Source organism: Eumetopias jubatus, unplaced genomic scaffold (genome assembly GCF_037043125.1).
Source record: "Eumetopias jubatus isolate StellerSeaLion01/CBP00866 unplaced genomic scaffold, mEumJub1_p1.0 scaffold_11, whole genome shotgun sequence".
Lineage (NCBI taxonomy): Eukaryota > Metazoa > Chordata > Mammalia > Carnivora > Otariidae > Eumetopias > Eumetopias jubatus.
In genome coordinates this window covers 38,629,001-38,641,427 of record NW_028274817.1, presented here as the reverse complement: position 1 = coordinate 38,641,427, position 12,427 = coordinate 38,629,001, and the positions used below count along the sequence as shown (strand labels likewise).

Sequence of the window (12,427 nt, the reverse complement as noted above, 5' to 3'; positions counted from 1 at the left end):
ATTACTTTAGAGAGCGTGTGAGCGGTGGGGAGGGGCAGAGGGAGAGAGAGAAAGAATCTCAAGCAGACTCCATGCTGAGTGCAGAGCCTGATGGGGGGCTCCATCTCACAACCCTGAGATCATGACCTGAGTCGAAATCAGGAGTCAGATGCTTAACCGACTGAGTCACCCGGGCAGCCCAAAGGTGGGGATCTTCTTAGTCAAGAGGCAGAGAAACACCACTGGGTTGTATGCATTTTCCCTTCACAACAAGCCCCATGAAAACCCACATCACATCTCTCAGATTTGCCCCAGTATTCTCAGTGCTTAGCCCAGTGCCTGACACACAGAACAGGTTCAATTAAAAAGTTATTAAGTTAATAAATAAGTCATCGCTTTCATAATTGATGTAATCAACAGGCCATTGACCTGTATGATTTGAAACCCGCCCATCCCCATCCACAGATTTCTTCTGCAACCCACCATCATCTGCCACAATATCTGAAGCTCATATAAATTTATCTATTAATCAGTCCATGTCAGGTACCGTGTTCGATCCTGGGGTTGGAGCAGTGAGCAAAACAGGTGTGGGTCCTGCCCTTGGGGAGCTTCCAGTGCAGTGAGGTAGAAGCAACAAACAAAAATATGTGAATTAGTCATTACAATCTGGGATAAATGCAGTGAAGGAAACAATAACGAGGGCAACTTCTTTAGACAGGGTTATGGGCAAAAGCGGATGGGAACAAACTTGGCCGTGCCGAGAGTGGGGTGGCGGTGCTGGTGGGAGCATTCTGGACTGAGGGATCCACATGCACAAAGGCTCCGAGGGTGTTCAAGGAATGAAAGAAGCTCGGTAGGGCTGGAGCTTGCTCAGAGCAAAGGAGTGACACGCAGAAAGGCTGGAGAGGACAGCAGAGGCCGGATCACGTAGGCACTTGCCGGCCAGGGGAGGGAGTTTGGACTCTATCCTAAGTGCCATGATAAGCCTTTGATAAGCTCCAAGCAAGGGAACACCAGGAGCTGATTTTGCATTAAGAAAGTCACTCTGACTGCTGTGTGGAATGGGACAAGGTCCACTGGGCAAGCAGGGAGCCCGATGCGCGAGACTTGCGCCCACATGAGACAGGGAGCCCATGTGAAAGATGAGGGTGGCTTATACCGGGTAGTGGCAACAGGGCTGGAAAGAAATAGAGGGGATTGGGGGTGCAACTGTTGAAGGTCAAGTGGACCAGACGGGCAATGGACTGGATGTGGGAGCTGAGGGGGAGGGAGGAATCTAGGGTTCTGGTTTGAACAGCTGTGTGGATGGTGGTGCCTTACACTGAGGTAGGATACACTAGGGGAGCTGGGAGTTCAGACTTTAATTCTCATCCAGTGGATCTTGATATACTCGTGAAACATACAAGCACAGCTGGTGAAACATACACATGGAGCTGTGCAGGAGACAGCTGGATACTGGAGGCTGGAGCCCAGGGAAATGCTTAGGACTGGAAGTGTAAACTTGAGAGTCATTAGGGCGGTAATGTTGCTTTAGACCTTGGAAGTGGATGGCCCCCACTAGAGAGAGAGTACAGAGGGGGCAGAGCGGAGCCCAGAGGCGCTCCAACAGTTAGAGGAGGAGAGGCATGCAGAGGTGATTGAGAAGGGAACGTAGAATTATTTGTGTGCTACCCATCCTCCCCAACAGAATGTTTTAGAGTTTGAGGAGGCTGGTGAATAGCACCCCTTCTCTTCTGCCTGCAATCAGAATCAGTCGACACACACACACACACACACACACACACACACACACACACACACAGGAGAGAAGAATATCGCCTTTATTAAGCATGAAGCAGCCTGTCTCATTGGCTCTCTCCATACGGAAACATTAAATGAGCTCCATGTCTGACTTGGTCTGTGCCTAGCAGAGTACTTGGCACACAGTAGGTACCAATGTTTGTTGAATGAATGGATCCAGATGTCAAGATTGAAACGATCTTCACCCATCATCCAAGAATTACCTGGGGAGCTTTAAACTGCCCATGCACAAGTTCTAATCCCAGACTGATTTTCTCGACATTTCTGGGAATGAGGCTGAGGCAGCGGGTTGCAATAAACTCTTGCCAGGTGACTCCAATGTACAGTCAAGGTCAAGAACTATTGCTCTGATGGGGCACCTGGGTGGCTCAGTGGGTTAAACATCCAACTCTTGGTTTCGGCTCAGGTCATGATCTCACAGATGTGGGATCTCGTGGGATCAAGCCCCACGTTGGGCTCCGCACTCAGCAGGGAGTCAGCTTGAGATTCTCTCTCTCCCTCTCCCTCTGCCCCTCCTGCTCGTGCTTTCTCTCTCTCTAAAATAAAATAAATAATTCTTAAAAAAAAAAAAACTATTGCTCTGGTCCAATTCCTCATTTTACAGATGGGGATACTGAGGCCCAGAGCGAGAGGGTCCATCTGTAACACTAGGGGACTCGCCCTGGCCCTGCTGTCGACCCTGTGAGTAGCTGGGACAAGGCTGTTTCTCTCTATGGGCTTCTGGGTCCTCCTCTGGGGGTGAGGAGGTTGGGACAGCCCCCTCCAGCCCTAAAGGCGTATTACTCTATTCTCTTATCCCAGGGATTACTGAATTTGCTGGGTCATCACTTGCTGCCTCGAGATGCTTCTGCAGGATGAGTAGGTTAGTTCCGCACCTGAAATGACTGGGTTCTGGATGGCAGTAGGCAGCAAAGCTGAGATGTTTGGGACAGTTCAGGACCTACAGAGCCAGTCTTTGGTAGAGAATTTGTTCGGTTTTCCCTTAGGTGGTGGCAGCAGGAAGCTCATCAGGGGAACAAGAACAAAACAGCAAAGGAGCCCAGCTGAGGAAGATCCAATGGGCTGGGGCCACCCTTCTTGTTTGTTCACAATCCTCCTCTTCTAGTTCTTGTTTTCCTTCGCCCACCCCCTCTGACTTACGTCTGCTTCCTGCTCTCTCCAGTTATCTGCATCAAACACAAGTCTTTCGGAGGCGACCCTGTTCCTCTGCCGATCTAAAGACGTCCTCCCCTGCAACTCACCCACCCTCTCCCATTTGAGTTTGGTGACTCAGAGCTTATGTGTGGTCACAATATGGACAACAAGAAGGGCTTCGTGAAACGAGAGAGGCTGGGATAAGGCTGTAGGTGGCTCCTGGCTCTACTAAATCACATGGGGTATTGGGGTGCTGAGCCACGGGTTGATTTTTAAAGGTGGATATTTCTCCAACAGCCTAATCAGAACTCAATATGAGGATGAACAGAATCTGGGGGATGGAAGGAAAACTGAGGCCTAGAGCAAAAAGGTAATGTCTAGAAGTCTCACGGCTAATGGGCTGGCCCTTCCTGGCCTGGGTGCTTACTAAGCAGTGGGCTTAGAAATGATCGTGGGTAATCATTTTGTTTTGCACGCGGGAAATCAGGTCTGGTGACACCAATGACTTGCCCAAAGTCACACAACTTGTTGGCCAAAGACTAGGACTATACCCCAGGACTCCCAACTCTTCTTTTTAGAGTACCTCAGCTGCCCCAAAGAGACCTTTAGGGACTAGTTTATTCTGCTAGATGGTGGGGCCTTGATGACTCTGAAGAGGAAATGCTGCCCCCCCCGCCAAAAAAAAGGACCAAAGGATAAAAACGGAGCCATCACAGACCTCAATGTTCCCAGGGGGGTTTTCCTGTCTCTTTCTGTGACACCACCCCTGCTTGGCCCTTCCTCCTCCCTCATGGGGCCTCTCTGGGGGCGGCCTCCACGGTGTGGCTCTGGGCTTCGGCTTGGCCTCTTCTGCACCCACTTCCGGGGGCGCAGGTCCACTCACATCATCACTGCAGCTCTTGTGACCTGCAGACAATCCTGCACCTGGCGCTCTAGCCCTGGACTTTCTAATATTACGCTCCACAGCTCGTTCTAGGCTATTTCCATATGTGAATATGTTGAGCTCGGCTGCAAATCAAATTTGGCATTCACCTTCCCTCTGAAAATCTGCAGCCCTGTTCCGACACCCGTTCCCTTCGGTGTGTCCGGAGTCTCTCAGTCCAAACTCAGATCTGTCAGGTCACCAGAGGCTGGGGTGGAAGGGGGCGGGAGTGGGGACTCGGTGTTTAACGGGTCCAGAGTTTCAGTCTGGGAAGCTGAAAAAGTTCCGGAGATGGATGGTGGTGCCACGGTTAAAAACAACAGAACCAAACCAAACAAACTCTCAAGTGACCCTTGACTCATGGCTCCTTCGCTCTCTCCTCCCGGGCTCGCTCTGTGACTGCGTCGGGCTGATTTTTCGCTTTGCGCTTCAAAGGTTCATATCCTCCAGCATCACCAAGAGAGTGATCAGCTCCGGAGCCCCACTCCCCTCTTTAGTCTGGGAGTGGGGCCTGGAATCTGCATTTAAAGGAACTTCCCCACCTACCTCCTGCGGATGGATCCCAGACCACGCTTAGAGAAACACGCCCTTTCGGTGTCTCTTGGTTTTGTCCCCTTTGTCTCCTTTCCACGGAGCCCCGCCCCCTGCCCCGCCCCGTGCCTGACCCCCCCCCCCCCCCCCCCCCCCCGGCTGGCCCGCATCACCTCACACCTGCCTTTCTCCGCCCCAGCCTCTCTGGCTGCCAGCACCCATCGTCTGCAAATATCTCTGGCATCACATCACTGCCTTGCTTAGAAGCCTACCATGGCTCCCTCAGACCTATTAGATCCTAGCTCAATTCATTTGGCTGGGAGCCAGCCAAGTTGGCCTCCCGTCCTCTGTCTTTCCCTCTTCCCTGTTCGCTCCCATCCCCCCACGGAGGCCCGATGGTCATGTTTGATCTTACGGTGGCCCCTCCGCTAGTTTGGGGTGGTCTCCTTTCTACCTGTCCCCGAGACACTTCTGCTGACACAGGAGGAATTCCGAAAACTGTGGAGATTCTCTGGCCCGTTTCTCAGTGTATCTGTCTCCCCTCCCCACCAATCCTGGTTCTGCCATCACTAGCTCTGGGACGTCCCCGGGCAAGCTGCTTCCCCTTTTCCTGCCTTACCGTTTTCATTTTCCCATCTGCAAAACGGGGATCTTAATGGTACATCCTCCTAGGTTTGTGGAAAGGATTCGAAGGGGCAATACATGTAAAAGGACTTAGAACGGTGTCTGGCCCAAAGTGTGGGCCATGGAGGTGTTGGCTGTTATTACTAAGTATTGTGATTATGGCCCCTTCCAGCCAGCTTCCCCCCCCACCCCTCCCACCCCGGGAGACCACTTCTGCTTGGAATAGCTACCCAAAGGAGTTCTCTGTCAATCCTTGCCTGATCTAGCAGAGGTGGTTAAATATTAAGTATTTGGGTTCCAATGAGCTTCTCTGCATGAGACAACCTGAGGAACTGGGCTGTCTACAAAGCTCTAATTATGTTCATTAATTGCTAACCGACAAGGAGGAGAGAGGGTGAGATTTGAAAGCAAGAGATTTTTCCAGAATACGCACGATGATGTTAGGGCCACTTCAAAATACCCTAAAGGGACAGGGGGCTGTGGGCCTTTTTTCCTATGATCTTTCTAGACTCCTTCTCCCTACACTACAGTCCCAACCACCCAGCTTCCTGATCTGCTTGCCCCCTGGGTTCCTTCTGGGAGCCCAACCAGGAAAGCCTTTCCCTGCAGTACTTCCCAGCCCGAGAGCTTTGCACCTTGTACCCCAGTAGTCCTTGTCTGTAAATAATCTACCGCCCACATTTCTGTTCTACTTTTCAAATCCACCTCTCTGCTTTTGTGGCAAATACAATGGATTCCTTTAAAAGCACCACTGAATTCATTATGTGCCCCCCCCACCTCCCCAGTGAACACTAAAAATTCAACTACTTTTGGGTTGGGGGAAGTCTGAGCATATTTTTGACATTTTCCGAGGGCCCCTTGCTGTCACAGAGGCTTGGAACCACTGCCCAATGGGGTACATGGGAGCCGTGAGAGGAGCACCAAGCTCGAAGGCTCTCAGTTTAGTTTCCCTGTCAAATGGAGGTAAATCACAACTGCCTCTTTTCCTAAGGTCAAGAAACCGAATGTTCCACATTCATGAGGAGGGGCATGGAGCAGCGGGGCATGGATCCCCGTCATGGGGATCAGGTGAGATAAGAGATATGAGGGTTCTGGGGGAGGAGGCAAGCCCCGGCAGGAGAGCATCAGTGTTGCTGTTCCTCTGGTTCTTGTCCTTGTTCTGGGTCCAGCTGGACCAGCTGAGCCCAGAACCCCAAAACCCATGAAGGTCCTTCCAAGGAGCAGCGTGTTCTTTTTGCCTTTCCCCACCCCTACTGGGTTTTCTGGGGAACAACAACACAGTTCTGCTCCTGGATGTGACTAACAGCCACAAAGTTCCTCTTATCTAGTCTAGCAACCGCTGTGCCTCAGAAGCTGTAGTGTTTGTCTCTGTTTAGTCGCGGTTGCCTAGGAAACAAAGCTGTTCTCTCTTTCCCACTATGGGACCGCGGGCCAGTTTTTTCCCCTTTCTTGTAGGGAAGGGCTGGATGACCAGAGAGGGCCGTGGGTTTGCTGAGCCATCTTCTGGGTTTGTGTTTTGTTTTGTTTTGTTTTGTTTTGTTTGCAACTGTGGGTTCTTGTTTGGCTGCAGAGTGGGTGTGGGAAGTCTCCAGCTGAACTGAAAAGTCGAAAAGTCCCTCAGCGCTTCGTGAAAGGGGGAGGGGCTCGTGGACTGGGGAGAGCCGTGTGTGGGCAGCTGTGAAATGTGCATGCCCTGGTCAAATCGGCTGGCCTGGACAATGACCTTGGCGTCAGGAGTAGAGAGGTTAGGAGCAGGTGGGGCAATTGGGATTTGAGAGGCCAGCAAGCCGAGGTTTGTCATGTTCTCAAGGAGAGTTCTGGCAACTGGAAAAGAACAGGTCATCCATCACGTCTGACCTCTACAGCGAAGGAAGCGTGGCATTTTGAATATATTTGGGCAGCGATTGGTGCAAGGGACGGGGCTGAGGCCTCTTGGTCCTTGAAGTTTGTGGCTCAGGAAAATCGGAGTTCTGCTAAATTTCGAGTGGCAAAGGGATAGGCGTAGATGCTATAGGAGGCTGAGACGGAAGGGGATCATCCCCCCGGGGAATACGGCAGGGCTCAGTACACAGCGCAGGGTCCAAGGTGGCTCCAAGTGAGGGGTGTGGTGGTGGTGGTGGGGTGCATGGAATACCCATCAACAGAATCAGAGAAACGGCAGGACTCTGGACGCCAGAGGCTTGGGGCCAGGGAAAGGGTGATGGGTGAGAACGGACCCCAAAGGGAGCCAGAGGAAGGAAGTGGAGTCAGGATCCTTAGATCCGGCCGTGGCCACACAGCTGGTGGGGTTTGTGAGCCAACTCTCAGCAGTGACAGGTACACCGGCAGGGATCCAGGGCATCTTTCCTGGGGGGAGGGGGATTCGATTTGGGCACCGCATACGTTCTGTGTCCTTTTCTCACGACGGTCCTCTTCGCTCCTTTGCTAAGGTCAAGGGTCTCACGTGGAATGGTATTAAGGAGGATGCACGAAGTGATCCCGATGTTTTCAGAAGAGGGAAGAGGCCCACTCGTGTTTATTTGGTCCCCTCACATGGATATCATGCCCTTTTCTTCTGGGCCTCCTTGGGAGGTCTCCTTCCGCCCAAATCGTCCCCTCAAGCTGAGGTTACGTGTTACCGGTCACCTTGCCACTCACTCTGAAGCCATCTTACGAAAGCAGGAGCGGGACAGAGTGACAGATGTGGGGTGGAGTCCCAATTCGCCTAATAGCCGTGTCTCTGGACAAGTCACTTACACGGGCTGAGCCTCAGTCTCCTCACCTGTACAACGGGGGTATTTATGCTGGATTAAGGACATAGCCCTGGCCTGCCACTTAGGGGGTGCTCACCAATGTTCAGGGAGTCAGAGAAACAGCACCCCCGGCCACCCACTCCATTTATACTCAGACGCCAGGTTTATTTTTAGAAAAAAAAAAAGAGCAAAGTTTATTGAAATTTCAAGCTACATTTGAAAAATCAAAATCCAAATCCTGGAGACATATCAGGATAAGGTGTCAGAAAGTGGAAAGTGTTCACTGCCTCAGAACTCCCCCCAGACACAAACTCCCTGAGCACATCACCCAGGCACCAGTTGGGTCAAAGCCACCCCCTTGTCCATCCCTTGTCCACAAGGGGACACCAGCAAGCCAATCATTCCGTTCACTTGAGAATTTTCCACAAACATAAAGAACAAAAGTTTTTGCATGACAATGTGAAGGCCCCCGGCTGATCTTCTCTCAACCCCATTCTATGTAGTCAGCACCAGTGAATGGTGGGTTTGGCATTCGAAAGGGGGCCTCCCATGTCTTCAGGGGACAGATGGGGCAAGGGCTGCAGCAGCAAGGCATCCGTGGCGGCTGCGTTCAGAGGCTGGCCCCTCCCCGCCTTTACTCTGTAGTCTTACTTAACATAAAGGACGAACTGCATCAACTTGGTAAATGACAGTCAAAGAATTAGCCTGAAGAGATAAGGGACCAGTTGATACCCCCAAAGCCGGTTAGGCCCTTCAACACATAGGTGTATGTGTGTGTGTGTATACGTCGCTACACTAAGATATAGATCTAGCCCTATGGGTTTATATACGCATGTATGGCTATATAGAAAAACTATGCCAACGCTAACCAAACAGAACTTTGTAAGCGGTCATCCCAAAGCCGTAATCCCACACTGGGCTGTGCACAAAGCCATGCATTAGACCATATTAACCAACAGAAGGCGGACTTGGCTCAATCTCTCCTATCTGTGGCCCTGCCTTGGCCAGGCAGGGGAGAAGAGAGAGGTTGCCTCTGCTCAAAACACAAGTGGCTTCTTCATACGAACAGTCGTTGTCAGGTGAAGCTGCTGAAGATGTCCATGGAAATGAAAAAAACAGACCCCTTATGCTTTCTGGAGTAAACTGGCGTCACATCTCACACTACCTTTCTCCTTTGCCAGTTGCGGCTAAGTTGCCCAGGCCCTGGGAGCCCCCAGGGCACGGTGGCATGAGAGGCTCACTGGCGGGGGGGGGGGGGGGAGGTGACGAGGCCCCATGCAACTCAGCCTTCAGAGACCTGCTCTTTGTCAGGGGTCTGTCACTGGAGTGGACCCAGGTGGCCATGTCCTTAGGACATCTCTTGGCACCAGCTACGCTAGGTGTAAAGTTCTCCACGTGAGATGACGCTTGGGGAACCAAAAACAAACTGGAAAGAACTAGGTAGAACAAGTTTAGTGGCTCTGCCCACCCTGAGGACAGAGCCACTTACACCGCAGAACCACCGGGGGCCTCGGGCGCTTGCGGGGTTTCAGGAACCGGCTCCTCAGGGCTCAGACGGGACTGGAACTTCTCCAGCTGCTCTGGGCTCGCCAGGGTCTTCAAGAGGGTGTTCTCGCGCTCCAGCTGGGAGTTCTTCTCCACCAGCTCTCGGATCTGCTCCTTCAGGATCTCCACCTCCTCTCTGACTGCGTACATCAGATGATTCTTCACCAGATCCTACCACAGGGGGAATCACAACAAAGCCGTCCAGTAGCCGTCGCGGGCTCTCTGTGGCACCGTCACCCCGCCGTCGGGGCGTCCCCTGGGCCACCGAGCCCCGACCTCCCCTCAGCACGCTGGCCCCGAGGCCTCGTTCCTCTGAAACACTTTGGCCTCACCCAGGAGAGCTGCACGACTGGGTCATGGCCGAGCTGGGAGCCCAGCTTTGAGCTGCAGAGGATCCCCCTCTGCAAGTTTCTAGTGGCTTTCAAAGCTGGCTGCTTAGGAGTCCTCTGCAGGTTGGTTGCAGGCGCTTGGCTCTAGCCTCACTGCCACCTCAGGTCCTTTTGCTGGCCCACCTCCCAGGGAGGACCTGCGGGCCACCCCAGTCTGTCTGCCGTACACATCTTCCCCAAGAGAACAAAACCGGCTCTTCTGGAGCCTCCTCCCCTCCAACACGACTCAGCACACCAAGCTGGAGTTGCGCCTGCGGTGCGGCCTGGCCTGACAGGACACCGGCCCTGGGGGAAGGTGCCAGGATGGGCACCTCTGCTCCGAATCTGAGGACCGCGCCGGGAGCAGGGAGCGGTGTCCCTGGACACCAGGGCGCAGAGAAGTGGTTGCTAACGGCTGGATGCCCCAACCCCCTGCAGCCATTTTGGCTGCCCGGTGGAGTCTGACCTCTACCTGGTAAGGAGAGGGAGAAGGCTGGGGTGCTTTGCTTCCTGTTTCTTCCCAACTCCTGACCCCAGCCCAGGCTCTGCAGAGGCACTGCAGTGAGCCTGCATCCAATGAGCTCCGGCCCCTGCCAGATGCCGGCTGCAGACAAATGCAAATGTCTCAGCTCCCTGCCCTGCCACCTGCCCAGGGGTGAGCCAGAGGCTGCAGCAAAGAGAGGGAGGAGGAGAGGAGGGGATCCAGCCAGAGCAGACTGCAAATGCCCTAAAAAGGTGCCCCTCTGACCGGACGCTACCTAGGGCCTCCAAGAGGAGGGGAGGCAGGCTGTTGGCTTCCCCAGACTCTTGGCATAAATAGCTTTTGCACCCACCCCCTCAGTCCTGTCCCAAGTTACATAAGCAGCGGCTAGGTCTGAGGACGGGAATGACGCAGTGATGCCACTCACCATGGCCTGCTCGATCTTGTTGTCTATGGCCACCACGCTGGCTCCAGAAGCACTGCCAAGACAAAAAGCAAAGCGACCGCGTTACCCACTTGGTTCCACTCAGAGCACTTGGCAGCTGTGGCCAAAGTCCTCCATCTGCCCCGGTTCTTCCTCTCTCCCGCCTCCCTGGCCCAGAATCCCGGGCACTTTGTCCCCCAGGCCGCCCCGGCAGGAAGCTGCAGCTGCACCTCCCCAACCCTCTGGCTCCCCGCCGCAGCCGCCCAGAGCTCCGCGTGGAGCCGCGCGCGGGTCCCCGGGCGCACTGGCGAGCGTGGCCTGCTCTGCCGGCCCCGGCGACAAGCAAACAATGCGGGCGTGCGGCGCAGGGAGTCCCCCCACCCCCCCGCCGGCGGCCCATTCCGACGCCGGCCCAGAAGGGCCCCGGGCGGACCCACCGCGCTCCGAAGCTAGCTAGGAATTCCTTCTCGGCTCGAAAGCTTCCGGCCTGCTCCCCGGAGGCGCACGGCGCGCGGCCAGCCCCCTGCCCAGCCCGGCCCAGCCCGGCCCAGCCCGGCCCCGCCGCCCCTCTGCCGCCAGCTGCCTCCGCCTCGGGCTGCAGCAGCTCTTTCTCACGGCGCGGCGGCCGCAGGGACGCTCCGACGGCGGCTCCCAGCGCGGCGGTGACCCTCCCCTCCCTGCGTCCCCTACCCCCGCCCCTTCCCAGGATGCTGCACCGCGGGGAACAGGGACCGGCGGCGCACGGCTCGCTCGGAGATCCCGCTCGCAGCCCAGCCCCCGCCGGCGCCTCGGCTTCGGGAGCTGAGGCCAGGGGTTTACCTGTTATCCAGCTTAACGGAAACCACATCCCCTCCAAGCAGGGAAGAGAAGAAGGAGATGTTGAAATTGTGCAGCTGATAGACCGCCACCTCCATGGGGGTCTGATACATTTCGGCGTTCATGGCTCGGGCGGCCGCGGAGCTCTGGCCGGGCTGGGCGGGCTGGGCGGGCTGGGCGGGCTGGGCGGCTGCCGGGCGCTGGCGCGCTGCACGGGGCTGGGCTCTGCGAGTCGGGCCCCGGGGGCTACGAGGGGGGCGAAGGCTCCCGATCGGACCCGAAGCCAGGCAGGCGCTTCAGGGTTGAAGGGAAGTGACTCGAGGGGTGTCACCTAGTGTGTCACAAACTCCACAGCCGCCAGTCCAACCCAGACTCGGAGATATTTCGGCTCCTGCTTCTTTATATAGGAGGAGCCGGCTGCGTCACATGGCGTCAGGGGCCATGCAAATGAGTCCTGTACCGGGCTTTGTGGTCCAGTTAAACCACATCCCCTCCCTGAACCTTAGGCTAGGACTGTAAACAGTTCAGCACTTTCCTGTGCCAGCTGGCATCTCCAAAGAGGGCTCTGGAGATTGGTAAAAACCAAACTGGAGCGGATTCTTCGAGAAATAAGTAAGAATGCCCTAACCAGAGCAGAGAGCGCTCAGTAAAGGGGGGCGCTGGTTTTCAAAGCTCTTCCTCAGGTGTCAGCCGGCATACCCCCCAGGGCTTTGCAATGCCATCGCACACCACACGCCCTGGGTACCCACCTTCACCATCAGGAGGCTCACCTCCTTCCCACCGCCTGCCTCCTCAGCCTTCTCTTCCACACACATACTTTGTCACCTGCATGTCCCATCACCCAGCCAGCTGGCCCGCTGGTCTGCCCCCAACCCCAGCAACTATCCACTGACCCCCTCCTTTGGATGTACCCCTCTGTGTGCTGACACATGCACAGATCTGTGACATGCTCGGGTCAAGAGAGAGTCCCAAGAACTCAGATGAGTGGGGGAACATGTACAAGGGGGAAGCTGGGGGCCAGGTGGGTGACAGAAGAGGTGGGGGGGAGAGACAGCAGGGGAACGAGTGCTG

General features: G+C 55.0%; 1 protein-coding gene across 1 annotated transcript; it reads right to left on the bottom strand.

Annotated features, from left to right (window-relative positions):
- Window positions 1-7,889: 7,889 nt before the first annotated feature.
- On the bottom strand, window positions 7,890-11,741 carry TSC22D3 (TSC22 domain family member 3). Its single transcript, XM_028089724.2, has 3 exons — window positions 11,360-11,741; window positions 10,544-10,595; window positions 7,890-9,438 (listed from the first exon to the last, which is right to left on the bottom strand). Exons 1-3 carry the CDS (start codon window positions 11,479-11,481, stop codon window positions 9,208-9,210), a joined length of 405 nt encoding a protein of 134 aa, XP_027945525.1. The 5' UTR covers window positions 11,482-11,741; the 3' UTR covers window positions 7,890-9,207.
- Window positions 11,742-12,427: the final 686 nt, after the last annotated feature.

Coding starts and splice junctions, on each gene's coding strand:
- TSC22D3 (XM_028089724.2), bottom strand. CDS start 11,481: ATGAACGCCGAAATGTATCAGACCCCCATGGAGGTGGCGGTCTATCAG. Junction 10,596..11,359: donor TCCGTTAAGCTGGATAACAG/GTAAACCCCTGG, acceptor TTGTCTTGGCAG/TGCTTCTGGAGCCAGCGTGG. Junction 9,439..10,543: donor ACAAGATCGAGCAGGCCATG/GTGAGTGGCATC, acceptor CCCCTGTGGTAG/GATCTGGTGAAGAATCATCT.